This window comes from Octopus sinensis, linkage group LG24 (assembly GCF_006345805.1).
Source record: "Octopus sinensis linkage group LG24, ASM634580v1, whole genome shotgun sequence".
Lineage (NCBI taxonomy): Eukaryota > Metazoa > Mollusca > Cephalopoda > Octopoda > Octopodidae > Octopus > Octopus sinensis.
In genome coordinates, this window is record NC_043020.1 from 22,712,105 (window position 1) to 22,733,926 (window position 21,822).

The 21,822-nt window shown below is 40.8% G+C and overlaps 1 protein-coding gene across 11 annotated transcripts; it reads left to right on the forward strand.

Annotated features, from left to right (window-relative positions):
* On the forward strand, nt 1–11,850 carry LOC115223782 (zinc finger protein OZF-like). Of its 11 annotated transcripts, none has more exons than XM_036512923.1 (3): nt 2,646–3,386; nt 10,884–10,967; nt 11,052–11,850. In XM_036512923.1, the coding sequence occupies exons 1-3, from the start codon at nt 2,711–2,713 to the stop codon at nt 11,477–11,479; spliced, it is 1,188 nt and encodes a 395-aa protein (XP_036368816.1). In that variant the 5' UTR covers nt 2,646–2,710; the 3' UTR covers nt 11,480–11,850. The 11 variants fall into 11 exon arrangements, with proteins under 11 accessions (XP_036368823.1, XP_036368816.1, XP_036368818.1 ...); XM_036512925.1 differs by having other exon boundaries at nt 2,647–3,302; XM_036512931.1 differs by lacking the exon at nt 2,646–3,386 and adding an exon at nt 7,825–8,135 and having other exon boundaries at nt 9,923–10,967.
* Nucleotides 11,851–21,822: the final 9,972 nt, after the last annotated feature.

The following is a 21,822-nucleotide window of genomic DNA, read 5'->3' on the forward strand; positions in this document are numbered from 1 at the left end:
TCAATGGACGTTGATGTGTTTACGTCTTTGAGATGAGTTTTTATGGTCTTTGGGAGAAAAGACACAACGCACTGATTCCCTGTTTACACTTGGAAACGGTTAGTTGACAATGGTTTGTTTTACTGAAATAATGTGTTTAAATAGTTTAGGTTTCATTTAGAGCAGCGGTCGCTATTTTTGCACGGGTCAAGCGATCACGCACAGAAGAAAACGCAATTAAGGGCATCATATAATTACATATAGAATACTACACATACACACGTATCTCTCTCTTTTACTTGTTTCAGTCATTTGACTGTGGCCATGCTGGAGCACCGCCTTTAGTCGAGCAAATCGACCCTAGGACTTATTCTTTGTAAGCCCAGTACTTATTCTATCGGTCTCTTTTGCCGAACCCGCTAAGTGACGGGGACGTAAACACACCAGCATCGGTTGTCAAGCAGTGCTAGTGGGACAAACACAGACACACAAATACATATATATACATATATACGACAAGCTTCTTTCAGTTTCCGTCTACCAAATACACTCACAAGGCTTTGGTCGGCCTGAGGCTATAGTAGAAGACACTTGCCCAACATGCCACGCAGTGGGACTGAACCCGGAACCATGTGGTTGGTTAGCAAGCTACTTACCACACAGCCTTATATATATATATAAAGCTGAAGTTGTCTGTGTATGGCAGGTTTGATAGCCTTCAACTAACACTATCTCCTCCAAAATCCTGCGGTGCAAGATGACCAAAATTGAGAGTATGATAGAAGAAGGCTTGCTCTTCCTTCCGTAGAAGAAAAAAATTCAAATCGGACCATGTTAACACCAAAAATTATTTACATCAAAAAGGTGCTTTTTTTTCTATGAAAATCCCTATTTTCTACGATTTTTTGACTGCTGTGTCGTCATTTTTCGGTGTATTTCAACCAGAAAAATGTTCACTTAAAGAGAATAACAAGCTACATAATGCAAAATTTTTACTTTTCAAAAATTCCAATTCTAAAGGGTTGAAACAAACCCGAGCAACACCGGGTGATACTGCTAGTATGTATATATATATATCATCATCATCATCATCATCATTTAGCGTCTGTTTTCCATGCTAACATGGGTTGGACTGTTTAACTGGGGTCTGTGAAGCCGGAAGGCTTCATCAGGCCCAGTCAGATTTGGTAGTGTTTCTACGGCTGGATGCCCTTCCTAACGCCAACCACTCTGCGAGTGTAGTGGGTGTTTTTTACGTGCCACCTGCACAGGTGCCAGACAGAGCTGGCACAACGGCCACGAACGGATGGTGCTTTTACGTGTCACCGGCACGGGGCCAGCCGAGGCTGGCAACGAACACGAGCGGACGGTGCTTTTACGTGCCACCGATATATATATATATATATATATATATATATATATAATACGTACACACGTTATAGAACATTGCTGTTCTATAAAGAATTATGCCATTACATCTTAACTACAGAAAAACGAATTTTCCAACTGGTCAACGATACAATCTTAGTCCGATATATTGTCAGTAAGGAAGCGAATCACACCCCTCCGTTTTGGCAAGTAGTCCATTGTTTCTGGGTCTTTACCCTTCATCGGTACTGGACACCTGCCTACTACAGAGATATAAGTAGTAGCAATACTAGACGGTAATGTGGGTTTTTTTTTGCCACTATAACATGGCTGTTCTGTAAAGAACTATGTTACTACATTTTAACCCAGGAAAATACAAAAACACCCTACAGTTTGCGCTTGCCAATACTTTAGAAAGTAAATTGAAACGGCATTCTTTCGATATAGCTCGACATGGTCGAGACATTTCACTTTGGGTATTTCCGTGGGTTGTGGAGTATAGAAATAACGAAATTATGCCAGCAATGTCTGAATTTAAAATTGGATTTAAAATGCCTTGCATATTTTTTCTTACCTGTTTCGTTTGTGTATGTAAAGTCCGCAAATTTCCTAGCAGAAAACAGAATCGGACTGTCATTTGCTTCCACGGAAATACCCGAACTGAAGTGTTTTGATCTTGTCGAGTTATATCGAAATAATGCCATCGGGCATTCCTTCGATATAACTTATACAAAGTGGATGAAGGGGCACTACAAAAGGTTAATACACACCCTACAGTACATTGTTCAGTTAAAAGTAATTTTATATCTAGTTTTTTAGTGTAGAAACATTGTCAAATATTCATTGCTGAATTTCAGCAATTTCTAACTACATTTTTTATTGTTTTATTTCAAAATATGAGATGACATTGGCATAAAATACTTTTGTTTGTATTTCAGATATTTCATCATTATTGCTTGTTAAACAGGACAGATGTAAACTTGGAGAAATTTGCAACATCATCAGGTATTGACAAAAATCACAGTCTGTTGAAGTATAAAAAAAACGATAAACATTGCCTTTTTCAAGCCTAGCCAGGCTCATGGGCCCAGTTTCCTGGTTTCTGTGGCATATGTGTTTCCCCCAGCTGGACAGGATGCCAGTCCATCGCAACGTTACTCAAGAAACAGGAAGAGAGAGTGAGAGAAAGCTGTGGCAAATGAGTACAACAGGGGTCGCCACTACATCCTGCCGGAGCCTCATGGAGCTTTTAGGTGTTTTCACTCAATAAACACACACAACGCCTGGTCTGGGAATCGAAACTGCAATCCTCCGACTGCAAGTCTGCTGCCTTAACCACTGGGCCATTGCGCTTCCACTATTGATGTATAGGAGAATATATATTTGTAGAAATAAAATATCTAAAGGAAAAGGAGAAAAGGCATCTGTATATATTGGTGAGCATAGAAATATGGAAAACAAGCTGAATTATAAAACACAAAGTAAAAAGATTGATTTTTCTGAAACAGCTCACTTAAGAAGTCACAAACATACTCAAACAAGTGAAAAATCGTACTGTGATATCTGTGGGAAATTATTCACTCGAAAGAATATTGCAGTTCATAAACGCAGTCACACAGGAGAAAAACCATATCGGTGTGATATCTGTGGTAAGACATTCTCTCAAAGTTGCGCTGTAATTAAACACAAACGTACTCATACAGGTGACAAACCATATCGTTGTGAGATCTGTGGCAAATCATTCTCTGAGAGTCATAATTTAAGTAGACACAGGCGTATTCATACAGGAGAGAAGCCGTTTTGCTGTCAAATTTGTGGTACATCTTTTACGCTAAATCATCATTTGACTCGTCACAAACACACTCACACAGGAGGTAAGCCATACCAGTGTGTTACCTGTGGTAAATCTTTCTCTCAAAATGTTCATTTAACTAAACACAAACGTATTCATACAGGTGAAAAGCCATATTGCTGTGTTACCTGTGGTAAATCATTCTCTCGAAATGATCTCTTAACAAATCATATACGCACTCATACAGGTGAGAAGCCATACAATTGCGACATTTGTGGAAAATCATTTTCTGAAAATGGTCCCTTAATTAAACATTCGCGTATTCATAAAAAGCAGTGACTATTTCACTCAAGACTCATTTTATATCTATTTCAATAAATATAAATTAATTTATATAATAATAATAATGAAATTATTGTATACAGTGCTCAGGTGCACCACAACTTGTCAGACAGTGCATATAAAGTAATGTACAAATGTCTGGAAAGCGAACAATGTATGAGTCAGATACATGCTTGTGTGTGTATGGAGGGGAGAAAATCAGGTGTAGTGTTGGCGAATCTCAGAAAGCATGGAAGTTTTTATGTCAATAATATATTTTTTCACACACAAAAGGAGAGATAATCGTGTATGATAATAGAATCCCCACACAGCATTTTCTCTAACCACATGTACAAGTAAAACATACATTTGGCTTATTGCAGCTGGATTGATTCTGCACATCACATGACTGCTTCTAACCAATCAATAATCAGCTACTTTCACTTGTTCTGTTTGGGGAACTAAGACTACCTTTGGTGTTTTCCTAGATTAAAAATAGAAACAGAAATATTTTCTCATAACGTTTTATTTTTCCATCTGACTCTCTGTCACTAATCACGAGACACCCTCATAACCATTCTGTATACTCTTACTCTTTACTTGTTTCAGTCATTTGACTGCAGCCATGCTGGAGCACTGCCTTTAGTTGAGCAAATTGACCCCGGAACTTATTCTTTGCAAGCCCAGTATTTATTCTATCGGTCTCTTTTGCCGAAGCGCTAAGTTATGGGGGCGTAAACACACCAGCTTCGGTTGTCAAGCGATGCTAGGGAGACAAACACAGACGCACAAACATATACACACACATACATATATACGACAGGCTTCTTTCAGTTTCCGTCTACCAAATCCACTCACAAGGCATTGGTCGGCCTGAGGCTATAGCAGAAGACACTTGCCCAAGATGCCATGCAGTGGGTCTGAACCTGGAACCATGTGGTTGGTAAGCAAGCTACTTACCACACATCCACTCCTGCACCTGTATGTTTGTTAATTAAAATTATTTTCCTTTCTGGGTAGGTTGACCGAGAGCTACCCTTGCTCAGCCTTAATCATTTACCTGCATCTCTGTGTAGGTCTGTCTTTTATCTCACTTATTTCAGTCATTTGACTCTGCCATGCTGGGGTTTTAATTGAATGAATTGACCCCAAGATTTTGTTTCTTTTAAACCTGGTACTTATTCTATCAGTCTCTTTCTGCTGAACTGCTAGTTTACGGAGACGTAAACACACCAACACTGGTTGCCAAGTGGTGGTGGTGGTGGACAAACACAGATATAAACACACACACACACACAACAGGATTTCAGTCTCCATCTACCAAATCCACTCACAAGTCTTTTGTCGGCCTGAAGCTGTAATAGAAGACCCTTGTCCGAAGTGCTATCAAGTGGGAGTGAACTCAGAACCATGTAATTGGAAAGCAAGCTTCTCATTACACAGCTGTACCTGTACCTAGGCAAAAAATTTTTTTTTGTAGAAGACTGACAGTTGCTTCTACAAAACGTTTGATGTCAAATAAGTTACCAAATAAGAACCAGTGACACCAAAACAGAACTACCAAAAGAAAACACATCTGTATATTGTAGTGAATGCAGAAGAATTATACAAAATGAATTATGTGCAAACAAGCTTGAATGTAAAACAGAATCTAAAAGGATCGATTTTGCTAATGATTTAATAAATGAAGAAACGGATAACACCAGCAGACTCTTCCTTTATTTTCCATATATCCACCCTCTTCTTCTTCGTTGGATGCTGTGCTTTTCTTTGTTCTTTCTTTTCTCTGACATGCTCTGCCTTCTTTTAAAACATATAATTTTTGTTTATTTCATGAGTTTGATTTGTATGGATTCGTTTTTCTTTGGGAAAATTGGTTTCTAATATTTAGGAGTGGCTGTGTGGTAAGTAGCTTGTTTACCAGCCACATGGTTCCGGGTTCAGTCCCACTGCGTGGCACCTTGGGCAAGTGTCTTCTACTATAGCCTCAGGCCGACCAAAGCCTTGTGAGTGGATTTGGTAGACGGAAACTGAAAGAAGCCCGTTGTATATATGTATATATATATGCGTGTGTGTGTTTGTGTGAGTGTATTTGTCCCCCTAGCATTGCTTGACAACCGATGCTGGTGTGTTTATGTCCCTGTTACTTAGCGGTTCGGCAACAGAGACCGATAGAATAAGTACTGGGCTTACAAAAGAATAAGTCCCGGGGTCGAGTTGCTCGATTAAAGGTGGTGCTCCAGCATGGCCTCAGTCAAATGACTGAAACAAGTAAAAGAGAATCAATTATTCCACGAAGGTTTGCTTTGCCTTTCATCCTTTGGGGGCCGATAAAATAAATATCAGCTGAGCACTGGATGGTCGATGTAATCGATTTATTCCCTCTTCCAGAATTGCTGGTTTTGTGCCAAAATGTGAAACGAATATTTAAAGAATTTGTGAAAATTATAAAATTTGATTGTTATTTTATGAATCCACTTTAATGTGAAATGTAAATTATTACAATTAAAATCTCTTTGAACTATTTCTATGTTAGATTTTGTTTAATGTGACTGGATGGGATAAGGATTCTATATTGAGTAAACACCATTTTAGTATCCACTTTCTCATGGCTGCATAGGTCAGATGGAATTTAGTGAGGTAGATTTTCTACTGCTAGATGCTCTACCTGTCAGATCTTTTCCTTTTGAACGGCACTTTGTAACATAATTTCTAGGTAACTAAAAACTTTTAAACTTCGTATACTGGTAGAATGTGTTTATAAAACATCTTTTTCTCTTGGCTTTATTGAAAGTGCCATTCAAAAGGAAAAGATCCTACTTGTCTTCCATCCTCTCTATTTCCAAGCAAGATTGTAGTTCTCCATGGTTGCCTATACTTTTGTGGATGACTGGAAATGAGAGACACTGCTTGTATGATGGGATGGTCAGCTAAATTTATATCTATCACATGATTTCGAAACAAGGACATGGATACACACATGCACGTGCATTTATATATGTATGGGTTTCTTCCAGTTACTGTCAACGAAATCCACTCACAAGGCTTTGGTCAGCCCAAGGCTGCAGTAGAAGACACTTGTTTAGTATGTCCTGCAGTTGGATTGAATCTGAACCTGTGGTTGGGAAGCAAATGTCTTAATTGCACGGCCTTCGTGCACCAGGCAGTGGTTAAGCCTACTTTAACAGCATGAAACATTATTTCTGCACATGTATTTCTGCCAGATGTTACACATTGTTATATTTTATACTCGTCTCTACGTCTTCCCTTTGACTCTGTGGGACTTACGGTCACGAATAATTAGAGAAAAATTCTGGCCCAACACGTTGAGTATGCACAAATGCAGAAACTACAAAAATATATAGAAATACTTTTAATTATCTGATGAAAAAATAAAGCTGTCTGCGTTTCCATCTGTTTATGGCCGTCAATACAAGGGAGATAACCAGCTTCTTCGAACGGGGAAAATTTCCAATTAATACACGGGCAAAGTCGCATAGAATTCTTATTAATGTCTTACGATGTTCTTGGAATTTCAAGCTGTATTTTTTATAGTCTTTCTAGAAGAGTCTCAGTTTTTAGACGCAGCAAATGATTTTAGCTCAAATACAGGCGATTCATTGGTTAAAATTCGAAAAATTAAATTATGTTAAACAAACGAATTACAAATTTATCAAGAAAGCCAAGTGAAAATAATGTTTTCTTTTGACACATTCTACCAGTATACGAAGTTTTAAAGTGTTTAGTTAACTAGAAATTGTGTTGAAAACTGCCGTTCAAAAGGAAAAGATCCGAGATGGTGATAACACCACTGTGACCCGACAAGTTCCTGTTATCTAGGAACATAAAAACAATCATTGGGGCTCCATGCACAACAGGTCCCTGGGTGGTCAGACTGAACACTTCTCAGTAAATGTCAGGACTCGGGCTATAGAAAATTTGCCACATACATACCACAGTAAGATTAATTTCTCGATCTATCGTTCAAAGGAAAAGAGCCAACACATCGTACTTATACCTATTTCTTTACTACCCACAAGGGGCTAAACGCAGAGGGTACAAACAAGGACAAACAAACGGATTAAGTCGATTATATCGAACCAGTGCGTAACTGGTACTTATTTAATCGACGCTGAAAGGCAAAGTCGACTTTGGTGGAATTTGAACTCAGAACGTAGTGGCAGACGAAATACCTATTTCTTTACTATCCACAAGGGGCTAAACACAGAGGGGACATACAAGGACAGACAAACGGATTAAGTCGATTGTATCGACCCCAGTGCGTAACTGGTACTTATTTAATCGATCCCGAAAGGATGAAAAGCAAAGTCGACCTCGGCGGAATTTGAACTCAGAACGTAGCTAAGCATTTCGCCCGGCGTGCTAACGTGTCTGCCAGCTCGCCGCCCATCGATCGTAATGCAGTGTGCTATATCAATTTCTGTAGGTTTTAACGTTAAAACAAAAAAATATTATTATAAATGTGCACAAGCATGTATTTCAAAAGCAATAGGGAAAACAACAATTTTAATCCCTAGCCTCGTCGTGACGAGATACGAATCCACGGCTAAAAATAGTAGAGCTTATGGTCGTTAATTACTTTGTTAACATCTATGGAAGTCCAAGTGCGCTGAAGAGGTGAATCGCCCTAACTCACTGCTTATCTATGGAAACGGTAAGCTGACAAAGGTTTCGATCATAGAATTATTCTAATTGTTATGCCCCTTGTGTTTTTTTTAGCTTATAAACATGTACGGTACTACTAGTGAACACTGGTCCCGGTGCGCGCACTCGCACTAGCTAGTCTTAAGTAGTCGATCCTACAACGACTTTTTAATCCTAACCCTAACCTTAGTTTGTTTATAAAAAAAATTATTTACTTTGTTTAAAAAACATTATTTAATTTTCTTTGATATGTATTCAGCCTTGAAATACAAACATACGCGCAAGTCGTATTTGGATCGACTACTTACGACTAGCTAGCGCGAGTGCGCGCACCGGGACCACTGTTCGCTAGTAGTACCAACATGTACATCTTTGTACATGTACATTGTTAAAAATAAGATTTTGTTGGCAAATTTTTAGATTAACATAGACATTAGTAAATATGAAGAATTAGTGAAATAGGTTTGATGATATTTGAACGGTGAATCCTATTGAGCGGTTTCATTGATTTTTAAGCGGTATTTTTTCGTTATTTATCGCTTAATGACTTATGAAATTCGTTCAGGATTGCCGTTTCAAGTTGTTTCAGCTTACGTTCAGGATAGCAGTTTGAGTTAGGATTGAGTCTCCGTTTAAGGTCGCTGTCGTTTCAAGTTATGGGAAGCTGTAATTATTGTTTAGTTAGCCTATACGAGGCCATTCAACGTTTCCAAATGAATGACAATGCATTCAATTTTTACGTGATCAACACTGAGTTCTACCAAATTCTGTAGAATGTTCACGTTGTCACTCGCCCTGTTTTCTTTGGGTTCCGACATTAACATGTGGCGATGTTGAAAGAGTGTGTCTCGTCCAAGAGGGGTATGTGGTTTCTCTGTTTCCGACCGCCAGAATACCTTTTTGGAATGAGCACATATTCCTGCCTGGAAAGTACTCCTGTTCATGAATCATTTCCTTGACCGGACATGGAATCACAGGATTATGGTTCAAAACCTTGATATAAGTATACACACATCTGTTGACTGGCGGTCGTTTTTACTGTGAGGTTTTTTAATATTGGCTGGAACTGGTGCAAGACAAAATTGGACGTCCTGACGTTGAAGGCGAAATTGAGGAAAGAGTTATCGTTCGCCGCAACTACAACCGGGGGCGACGAGTAAAAACGGTCTTGTTGTTCGGTGGAAATGAAAGAGTTTGGAAAAAAAAACATTCATAGTGCCTTTAACGGATCTAGTCTCATTCGCAAAATGAACCCCCTTTAATTTTGCTCAGATTGCTTTCAATTCTGAATTTTTATTACGATCAAACAATTACTTTATCTCGTAAATTATAGAATCTGACGTTAGTCTAACACACACAGACACACACACATACAGAGAAAGAGTCTACAGTATTGAAAACAGAACTACAATCTTGCTTGGAAATAGTGAGGATAGAAGACAGGTAGAGAGCATTTAGCTGTAGAAAATCTACCTCACTAAATTCCATCTGACCTATGCAGCCATGAGAAATAAAGTACCGGTTTCGCACTGGGGTCGATGTAATCTACTTAATCCCTTTGTCTGTCCTTGTTTGTCCCCTGTAAGTTTAGCCCCTTGTGGGCAGTAAAGAAATAAATATTGAAAACAGTAGCTTGCATTGTTCAGTTAAAAGTTAATTTTATACTTATACTTTGTTAGTGTAGAAACAGCAAAATTGCTGCATTTCAGCTTTTTTTTAAAACTAAATCTTTGTAATCCTGTCTTATTTCAGAATATGAGATGACATTGGCTTAAAGTATTTTTGTCTGTATTTCAGATACATCATCAATATTTTCCATTTACAAAGACTAAAAGAAGCTGTTGTACAGAACAGATGTAAACATGGAGAAATTCAACTGTTTGCAGCTTCATCAGGTATTGACAACGATAAAAGTTTGTTGAAGTTTCAGAGAGTATATGTTTGTAGAAAGAAAATATCCAAAGGAAAAGAAGAAAAAACATCTGTATATTTTGACTTGACTTGACTTGAGACAGCATTCACCCGGGGTGGGTTGAGCTGGCTTCATTCATCCTCAATGCTGCATCTCTCACAAACGCCGACCAGACCTGGCGATTTGAAGCTAACGACCGCGTGATTTCCAACCACTCCTTATTCCATTGGCGAATGCCGTAGACATGGGGGTCTAGGTTGGGTTCCAGATCAGCCTTGACTGTCATCAGCCAGGTTATTCGTTGTCCACCACATCGCTTTCACCAACCCTGAAGGGGAGCTGGGGCAATTGCTTCGTAGATGAATTCTCCTGGTTGACGACGGAGGGCAAATATTCCTCATGTATATTTTGGTGAGCATAGAAGTATGGAAAACAAGCTGAATTATAAAACAAAACGTAAAAAGGCTGATTTTTCTGAAACGGCTCATATCAGCAGACATAAATATACTCAAACAGGTTATCATTCATACGACGACGTCTCTGGTAAATTATTCCCTCAAAAGATTATGGCAGATCAAAAATGCAGTTATATGAAAAAGAAGCCATACCAATGTAATATCTGTGGTAAGGCTTTCTCTGAGCGTAGTGACGTATGTAAACACAAACGTACTCATACAGGTGAGAAACCACATCGCTGTGATGTCTGTGGTAAATCATTCTCTGAAAGTGGTAATTTAAGTAGACACAAACGCATTCATACAGGTGAGAAGCCATATCGCTGTGATGTTTGTGGTACCTCTTTTACTTTAAATGGTCATTTAACTCGTCACAAACTCACTCACACAGGTGAGAAACCATATCGGTGTGATACCTGTGGTGAATCTTTCTCTCGAAGTGTTCATTTAACTAAACACGAACGTATTCATACAGGTGAAAAGCCATATTGCTGTGTTACCTGTGGTAAATCATTCTCTCGGAATGAATACTTAATTAAGCATAAACGCACTCATACAGGAGAGAAGCCATACCATTGTGATACCTGTGGTAAGTCATATTCTGATCATAGTTCCTTAATTACTCACTCACGTATACATACAGGTGTGAAACCATTTCGCTGTGATGTCTGTGGGAAATCTTTTGCTCTAAATAATTATTTAACTAACCATAAACGTACTCATACGGGAGAGAAGCCATACATTTGTGACATCTGTGGTAAATCATTTTCTCAGAGAAGTTCCTTAAATAACCACTTGAATATTCATGCAAGAGGGAAACCATTCTGCTGTGATGTCTGCGGAAAATCTTTTACTTTAAATAGTTATTTAACCAGTCATAAACGCATACATTCAGAAGAGAAGCGATATAGTTGTGACTTGTGTAGTAAATCATTTTCTCAAAACAGTACCTTATTTAACCACTTACGTATTCATGCAAAGAAGTAACCATATCACTAACAAGTCTTACCCTGAAATAAATCTCTATATATATAAACAGCAAATTATCCGTGTGTGTGTCCTTTATACAAATCCACAATTTTTCAGTTAGAGGGCTCGCACTTTCTATGGTCGTTCAAAACTGTCCAGGAGTGGTCGTGCACATCTTTACATTTCCCAAGTCACCCCGCAAAGCCATTAAAAAATCAATAGAAGTGACTTCTATGCAGCCATAGAAAACACTGCCAAATTAGACTAGAGCCTGGCGCAGCCTTCCAGCATGCCAGCCCAGTCAAACTGTCCAACCCATACCAGCATGGAAAGGGGACGTTGATGATGATGATTGTTAATTTATGAATTCAATTTAATGTGAAATGTAAATTATCACAATTAAAATCTGTTTGTACTATTTCTGTGTTGGATTTTGTTTTATGTGACTGCATGGAATAAGGACTCAATACTGGGTAAGCATCATTTTAGCATCCACTTTTCCATTGTTGCACCTGTATCTTTATATACATGCATATATGTATATATATATATATGTATATATATATGTATATATATATATATATGTATATGTATATATATATGTATATGTATATGTATATATATATGTATATATATATATGTATTTGTATATATATATGTATATGTATATATATATGTATATGTATATATATATATGTATATATGTATGGGTCTCTTCCAGTTACAGTCTACCAAATCCACTCACATGGCTTTGGTCAGCCCAAGGCTGCACTTGCCCAAGGTATCCTGTAATGGGATTGAACCTGACACTATGTGGTTGGGAAGCAAGCATCTTAATTGCACAGCCATACCTGCTACATCGAGCAGTGATTAAATCGACTTTCACAGCATCAAGAATTAATTCTGCACATGCATTTCTGTTAGATGCTGCACATTGTTATATTTTATAGTCGACTCTGTGTCTTCGCTTTCACTCTGTAGGACTTCATCATCATCATTGTTCGACCGTGGTCGAGACAATGGAGTTTACGCCAGACTTCACGGTCCATCATAGCATTACGGAGGTCCTGTTACTGGATGCCTGTATCCCTGGAGATTACATCAGGGTAGGAGAGTGTGCACCCTCTGGTATTGCGAGCAGATGGCTTCCAGAGGAGAAGAGCAGAAATTACTTCTTTTTCAGCTCTACAACAATGTCCAGCAAACTGGACTCTCCTACCTTTCACAAGAGATGACACAGGTGGTAGTTTCCCATATATTTGCATTTTGGTTGGATGGCGCTTCCACGAGAGATTTTGAGCTCTCATAAGGAGGCGAGTGTAGGTTCCATCCAACCGCCTCTCAAGCTTCTGTAGGACTTAGAGACTCGAATCATTGGAGACAGTTTCCAGCTCAGCGAGTTGAGTGTGCACCAATGCAGAAACTACAAAAATACACAGAAATACTTCGAATTATCTCTTGAGAAAATAAGACTGTCTGGTTATCAATACAAGGGAGATAACCATGTTTTTAAAACGGGCGAAATTTCAGATTAATACACGGGCAAAGTTGCATAGAATTCTCATAATGTGTTACGATGTTCTTGGAATTTCAAGCTGTATTATTAAATAATATTTCTAGAAAAGATAATGATAACATCACTGTGACCAGACATGTTCCTACTATCCAAGACCACAAAAACAATCAAAGGAGCTCAATGCACCGGCCCCTGGGTGGGCAGACTGAACATTTCTTCTCACCAAATGAATAAAACTCAAATATCAGCGCTTGATTGACTTTGTGTTTATGCAATCAGAAGTGGGTATGAGACTGCCTTCCAAATTGAATTAGAATTTGTGTACAATTTTCGTTTGTGCTGACACCCTCACATCCATTGCTATAGAGCAGTGGTTTTCAACCAGGGTTCCGCGGAACTTTAGGGTTCCGCCAGTACATTCCAGGGGTTCCGCAAGAAGTTTCAAAACTGCTAAAATCGGCAGTAATTTTTAAGTCTCCTGTGCAGATATGTGTGCATAAGACTATTAAATTATAGCACAGGGGTTCCCCGAGCCAGTGGAATGTTTCCTTGGGGTTCCGCTCCAGCAAAAAGGTTGAAAAGCACTGCTATAGAGACATGTCTCTCAACTTATCAGGAGATACAGCAACTGTTCATCTTTTGCCATTGGGTGTAAATTTTATATTGATGTTTGCTACAGCTAATTAAACTACAACAACAGGTACTAATTACAGTACAACAACTCTATTACTAATGACTCTTCAATAAAAAGTATAATTCAACTGATTGATTCATTCTAATTGGTTAACTCCTTGACGCCGGTATTACCCGAAGCATGCAATACACTACTCCGGTTTTTTTTTCATCCAATGAGGCCACACAAACAGTCAAGTGCCAACGAGCTCACGTCTATTTACGTTCACTGTTACAATAACATAGCGTCGTGCATTTACGTCTACCGGTTTATGAAAACGAATTATGTGAAGCTATTTATCATAATATAATAAGCACGAGTTATTCTGCTCAAGTTAAAAAAATAGCTTGCATGTGGTACAACTCAAAACACGGTATTATACATGTAAATTATTCGCATGTCATTGGTCTCATGATTTGAACCTAATAGCTAATAGCTAATAGCTAAGATAATGCACGGGACGGCGAGCGCCGCACCTCAAGCGATAAAGTACACGACAGTAAACATAAACATACGTCAGCCGCTAAAAACCGCTACAGTTGAACTTACGAGATGTCTAGCTGTTTTTTTTCTAGGGACGAAAATGGCCGCATAGAGGTTTCCCTCGTAAAACCTCAAGCAGAATATTCGCAGGAAGTCTTTTATGCTGGTGTGTTTGTTTTTGTTATTTTGAGCTGTGAACTGAGAGGGGATGTCTGGATTTTTCTTTCTGTGTAAATAATAAAAAAAAAATTTGATAATTCTAGTTAAACGAGTTGAAAGAATTATCAATGAGAAGCAATTCCTTCTTTATGATTGAAGAGTTATCTCCCATAGACTTGAGGTGAAGTATGCATTGGCGATAACTAACCCCCATCCGTTGGCAGGAGCTATTTAAAAATATGGGAAGCGCTGTCTTCGCAGGTTTGCCCCCTTGGTAATTTTGGTAAGGGCTTTGTCGTGCTTTCGCTAGTACCTATTTTTTTTTAGTGCCTTTGGACATTAGTCAAATTGTGGGAGGGCGGCGAGCTGGCAGAATCGTTAGCACACCGGGCGAAATACTTAGCGGTATTTCATCTGCCGGTACGTTCTGAGTTCAAATTCCGCCGAGGTCGACTTTGTCTTTCATCCTTTCGGGGTCGATTAAATGAGTACCAGTTACGCACTGGGGTCGAGAGGACAAACAAGGGCAGACAAACGGATTAAGTCGATTATATCGACCCCAGTGATTAACTGGTACTTATTTAATCGACCCCAAAAGGATAAAAGGCAAAGTCGACCTCGGCGGAATTTGAACTCAGAACGTAACGGCAGACGAAATACCAATTTCTTTATTGCCCACCGGGGGCCAAACATAGATATGGACAGTACAACTGATGGGATCAGTGAATCGATATGATTTTACATAAATGTGACATCAAAAATAAAATACAATACATAAAAATCGAATGGAATACACAGTACAAAAACAATACAAATGAAGCGATGATCAAGTTACGCTCCGATCCCACAAGCCCCGATCTACCGCTGATACCTTTTTATTTTTCCTTTTTTTTTTTTTTTTTTTTTTTTTTTTCCTCGTCTATTCACACGGTTCCTTGCACGCACAACACTCGTGCAACATACTTCCATCTCTTTTGGAACGTACACTCTGACAGACACCTCTTCTCCAGCCACAGTTTCCTTTTCAAATGAAAAGAAAAAAAGGATCGTAAATTGTCACCAGAGATAAAGTTGCCTGTCTTAATTCCTTTTATCCTAGTATTCCATACAGCCTCTTTTGCTATTGCTACAACCGTGAGAAAACAATTCTTACCTTCGTTCGTTAGAACTCCCGGTGGGTCAATTTTTATAATTGACTCAGTCGACAGCCGTACTCTTCCTTCGCCGGACAACAGATGTTCAGCATAAGCCCACATTTCAGTTATCTCCGGACACTGAACAATAGCGTGAGGGACGGTTTCCCTGTCCCCACCGCATCTTGGACAGGTCGGCGACTGACGTTTACCATGTCTTGCGAGCTTACCCCAAACGGGCAAGGCACCTCTGTAGCATTGCCAGGTTAAGGACTTTTGGAAGTTGTCCAACGTTCTCAACCCGAATGTACGATGAAACAAGCTGTCCAGTTGAATAAATCCGAGACCTAGAGTCGACCCCAGGCCATCGTCGCATTCAGACTCTACCAACCCACTATATAAAATCCGTGTGGAACCCCCACCGCTGGCGTTGCCCGAGCGCCGGAACAGCAAGAGGGCCTTACGGCACTCTTTATGCCACTCACTCGACCTCGGTCTACGAGAACACCAGGCTTCCTGTTCGCAAAAACTCTTGAACTCATGGAACATTTGTCTGGCCAGCGGAGACCACACCCGTTCACTATCCAGGAGAATCCAGAGGTGCCTCAACCTCAACGCATGTCTGCGCATCATTAACCAAGGCATCCCTAAACCTCCATTTAAAGGCTTTTGACAGCAGACAGAGCGTTTCACAAGTGGCGACCTGCCCTTCCACAAAAAGCGAAAGAGCTGTCTCTCCAACCTGATCAACCACGAATCCGGACAGGGCACGACAGTCAGGCGGTAGGTAATGACCGATGCGATAAACACATTGGCCACTTCCGCCCTCCCTTTCAGGGATAGCCACCGCCAAGACCAAGTCTTGACTACTGCAGCCACCCTGCTCAATACCTCCGTCCAGTTCTTCTCTATCTGGAGGCCTGGTCCAAACCAGACTCCCAGCAACTTAACCGGTCCCTCCGTCCAGCGCCTAACAACACTGTCTGAAGGCATCGACTTGCCAACCCAGGTGCCGAGCTGCAAGCCGACCGACTTTTCCCGGTTAATCTTTGCTCCTGCTACCTCCTCGTAAGCCTCAATAGTCTTACCTACTTCACGTAGGCGTACCACTGTGGTTACACTGATAGTGATATCATCCGCGAAAGCCGTAACAAACTCCTCTAGTCCTGGTTCTCTCGGGATGCCACTCAACCTTTGCAGTAATGGCTCGAGAGCCATCACATACAAAAGTGGTGAAAGCGGACATCCTTGACGAACCGAGCGTCTGATGCAGAACGGCTTCGAAAGGAAACCGTTCACCCGAACTATCGAGTCAATGTTGTGGTACAAAGCGATAAACCACCTGAGGAAGCCAAGGCCCAGGCCAAACCGCGCAAGTACAGTCGCTAGGTATCGATGGTCAACCCTATCAAAAGCTTTAGACTGGTCCAAATGCACCAATGCCCCACCTTTGCCAGATTTATTACCAAACCTCTCTATGGTATAGCGAATAAGATGGAGGGTATCCTGAATGGTTCTGCCTGGGATGGCACATGTCTGTGCCTCCCCGACTATACCATTCGCGACACGCGCCAACCTTTTTGCTAGAACCTTGGCCAAAATCTTCACTTCTGCGTTTAACAGAGTGATGGGCCTGAAATTCTCTAGAACGTCCCCCTTGTCCGGGTCCTTTCTGACCAACGTCACTACTCCCCGGCGCACAGATCTGGGGATAAACCCATTCTGTTTCCAGTTCGCGTACACGTCAGTCAGTAGTTGCCCGAACAAGTCTGGCATACATTTATACAGCTCGTACGGAAGACCATCAAGTCCCGGTGACTTACCCGCTTTACAATCGGCCAAAGCCTCCATCACCTCCTCAAGTGTGATTGGCCCTTCGCAAGACTCCGCATCCGACCCCGAGAGGCACGGCAGCCCGGTAAGAAAGTCCTCGAGGCCTCTCCCACCACCAGGACCGCCGTCACCCCCGAACAGCTGGGCGAAGTACTCCCGAAAGACCTCACACATTTTCTCGGGTTCGTTTATCAAGACACCATTTTGATTCGTCAAAGACCGAATAGAGGAACTATTTCCTTGCCGAGCTTCCACCACTCGGGCCCATCCAGCGGCTTTGATTCCTTCACTTCCCATTGCACGTAACTTAGCTCTGGTAATACTTCCCATGTGGTGGGCTTCAAGATGCTGGTTTAACTCCAGTCTTTTCACCCTCGCTTGGTCTGTATTACCAGTCCTCCAGGCTTCTTCTAGTTCCTTAACTAGACCATCTCCTATTTTACGTCCCTTCTTAGCTAAACTTATGCTAAACCTAATAGACTCATATTTGATGGCTCTTTTTAGGGCGTACCACCATTTGTTATTAATGATGGTACCTGTTAATGCCCTCTGTATTAACATCTTGATCCGCTTTCTGTACTCCTCAATCGCCAAAAGGGACGTATTGAGTTTCCAGTAGCCAGATCCCTGTCTATGCAACTTATCTACCGTCAGTTTACAGGTAACCATCTTGTGGTCACTGTAGCTGACTAGAAAAAACTGTGGACACTCAACTATGGACTTATCTTTTTCTCTAATTAAAATCCTATCTAGATATGTTCTGGTAGACCCGTCACTATTTGACCACGTCCACTGTGGAGTGTTCGGGTGCTCCAACCTATATGGATCTGCTAGCTGAAATTGACTTAGCAGATCCCGAAAGCCTGTGTTACATTTTCTGTTCATGTTCGAGTTTGAGCCAACACAATCTGTGTGTGCTGCACATATTGTATTAGAGTCTCCTAACAGTACTAGTGAATGCGACGTGGCTAGGAACTTTCCTAGGCCACGAAAATATTCAGTTTGCGGGCCAATAATGTTTGGTGCATAAATAGCGACCAGCCTGATTGTCTTGCCACAACTGAATGTCAAGTCGAGAACGACCAGCCTGCCTTCTGGGTCAGAAAAAACCAACTTTTTCTCGGCTACCCGGTTTCTTTTTAGTAGGACCAACACCCCACCCCCACCTCCCGCCCGACTCGGAGAAACGTATTTCTCGTAGCCGTTCAGGAGGGGGAGCAGATCTCTTGGCCCCTTCACCCGGGTTTCCGTTGCAACAATTACATCCAAATTTCTCGACCTGATGTCATTCAGAAAGCGTCCTTGCTTCCAGCTTGACAACAGGCCATGAACATTTAAACAACCAATGTGAATAGCCATCACTTACCTGTTTAATTAGGATTGTCCAGTGGAGGGGGACCCTCCACCTTTTTTTTATCCAGGGTCGGAGGTGGACGGTCTTGGGAAATAGATTTGTCAAAATCCCGTCTCACCACCGACACAGAATTATCAGGTGGAGGGGGAATCTCCACCTTTTCCTTTTCTCGCGGGATCGGAGCTGGTAATCCATGAAATATCGACTTGTTAAAATCTAATCTCAATGAAGATACAGTCTTTCTGTACTTATTTTGTAGAATTCTATAAGTCTTATTTGAGACTTCATATATGTCGTAATTGATAAATTCCTCTGAAAGGTTATCAATTTTTTTACAGTCTTTATGAGTTGAATGTCTCTCATGAGCTCAGTATCTTTAGTGTATACGGCTATTATGCCTTTTTCTTCTTTTTCTCTTCTGGCAGTCTTTTTGGTCGTTGTTCTGTAGTAGTCGCCGCTCTCGGCTGGGTTGCTGGTTGTATTTTTCTTTTGTTTGTTGTTTTTTTCTCATCTGTTTCTTCTTTATCTTCTTCCTCTTTGTCTTTTTTCTCCTCTTCCTCCTCTTCTTCATTTTCCTTGCAGTTCCTTCGAATGTGGCCTAATTGACCACATAAAAAACATCGAGGTTTTCGGCCCTCAACAAACACCACGAGGTTCTCCTCCCCTACCTCAATTGTCTCAGGAATTGTTTGAATTATTTTAGGGTCCGCTTGAATGAGAAGATTAATTGTTTTACCATCCCAGCGTGGGTTTTCCGTAGCGGTAGCCTGGAGGAGAGTAATTTTTTCTACCTCTTTGATTAGGACTGCCGCCAACAACCACATAGGTTCGACCTCTGGCGGGACCCTTGTAATTTTTATTCGCGACGTCCTCATCCCCATATAATAGGGTATTAACTCCACGTCGTTCGTTTTCAACGTTTCCACTGAGTTCTTGTGTGCTATTTCTTTATTGGTGAACCTTACTTCCACCGTTCCGAATTTTTTTCCTCTTCTCAGAAATACTACGTCGCCCAATATTGGCTTTAAGCACTTTTCTATTTTCTCTTCTGACATTCTTTCAATTTTTCTATTTTGTAGACAATATGTTTTGAAAATTATTGTTTTTTGCTTTTCTTCCTGTAATAACTTTTGCGGAGGTTCAATTTTCACACTGTTGTCATTTATTTCCATCATTTTGCTGTATTTCATAATTTCGCTTTTATTCGTCGACAGTATCTGGGTTCCACCCCCAGCAGCCAACGCAAAACTTTTTTTTCCATTTTTTGGTTCTATCTGGATGCTAGGCACATCAATTATTCTCTTCGACACAATGCCTTTGTTCTCTGGCAAAGTCGGAAACTCTTCTGGTGAAAGTTCTGACGAGCTCTCAGACACATCTCCAAAAATATCAAATATATTATCCTCTCTGCTATTCCTTCTTGTAGCGGGGGAAACCCCTATTTCCTTGTCTGTAGTTGGCTCCTCGCCGGACATGTATTTCCTCCTCTCAACAGGAGAAACAAGTATTTCTGCTCCAACGGTAGGCTCCATGCTAGACGACATTCTTCCCCCCAAAGGGGGAATGAACAACGCGTGCTACCACAAGCACTAAGTGTTTTCAATTGAAAACTCCAACAGTTAAGTTATTCAACAGTTTAACAAGAAACAACAGTTGTTAACAATATTAACACCACGAAACAGCAATTCTTACTTCACGAACACATGTGCGGCAGACGAAATACCGCTATGCATTTTGCCCGGCGTGCTAACGAATCTGCCAGGCTGTATGTGTGTGTGGCTATCATACTTCGTTTCGCAAGTGTTAAGGCCACTCATTGAGATGTCTCCTGGTGTTTGTGAAAGCACAGAGGACCTTTTCAACAGGGTTAATGAATGTAACCGCTCCTACAACCTGACAGATTGTATAGTAGGCAGTATGGATGTGGTATCACTCTACCCATCTATCGACATTGACTTTGCTGTAGAAAGATGTGTGGAAATTATCTCCGAGAACGAGTTATTCTTCTGTGAGGTGAACACATTGGAACTGGGCCTCCCCCTGAAGCTCGTTTACGATAGAGAATACTTGGCTCACCACGACCTAAGTAGATTCTGTCCCACTAGGTAGACAAATGCGGTAGACAAATCGCAATCACATCAACAGCTAGGAAAACCACCGCACATGCAGTGGGTGCAAGTTTAAAGATCACCCTACAGAACCATATAGTTAAATTCAACGAGAAGCTTTATATACAAGTTCAGGGGATAGCCATCTGTGTCAGTGTGGCTGGGGACGTAGCTGGCCTATTCATGGTCTGATGGGCTAGAAAACTGAAATAAGCTCTTGAGGAGCACTCAGTAGTAATCAGAATGTATGGGAGATATGTGGATGACATCAACATCATGTTCAAGACACCATCGAACAATCAGACTGAAGAGAACGAGAGTTCATGATGGAAAGCATTCAGGGTATAGCTAATTCCGTACACCAAAGCATCAGGGTAACTATAGATTACCCAACAAGGCACTCAAACAAGAGACTCCCAGTCCTTGACACAGAGCTTTGGCTAGAAATCGTTTACAAGGCGAGCTGGCAGAAACATTAGCACACCGGACGAAATGCTTAGCGGTATTAAGTCTGCCGTTACGTTCTGAGTTCAAATTCCGCTGAGGTCGACTTTGCCTTTCATCCTTTCGGGGTCGATTAAATAAGTACCAGTTACACACTGGAGTCGATGTAATCGACTTAATTCGTTTGTCTGTCCTTTTTTGTCCCCTCTGTGTTTAGCCCCTTGTGGGCAATAAAGAAATAAGAAACCGTTAACAACAAAGTTCAAATTCTCCACTTACACTGTATGAAACCCATGTCCTTGAAGTATGTAATCCGTAAGAGTTCGGCTCTATCACATAATGTGAAAATTAACATATTAATAGCTGACTTAGAATAATGAAAAACATATTACCCTCTGTGCAAACCCTGGAAGAACCAGAGACACACACAAGACCTCATGCATCACATGCAATTTTCGGGAACGTAACGGCAGACGAAATACCTATTTCGTTACTACCCACAAGGGGCTAAACACAGAAAGGACAGACAAAGGGATTAAATCGATTACATCGACCCCAGTGCGACCCCGAAAGGATGAAAGGCAAAGTCGACCTCGGCGGAATTTGAACTCAGAATATAACGGCAGTCGAAAGATAGGATTCGAGTGTACAGTGGGGC

Bases quoted from the DNA above. Each gene is read 5' to 3' on its own strand.
- LOC115223782 (XM_029794449.2), top strand. From the start codon at position 2,711: ATGTATAGGAGAATATATATTTGTAGAAATAAAATATCTAAAGGAAAA. The intron at 3,387-10,883 runs GTGAGAAGCCAT...TCACTCACACAG, and splicing joins TCATATACGCACTCATACAG to GTGAGAAACCATATCGGTGT.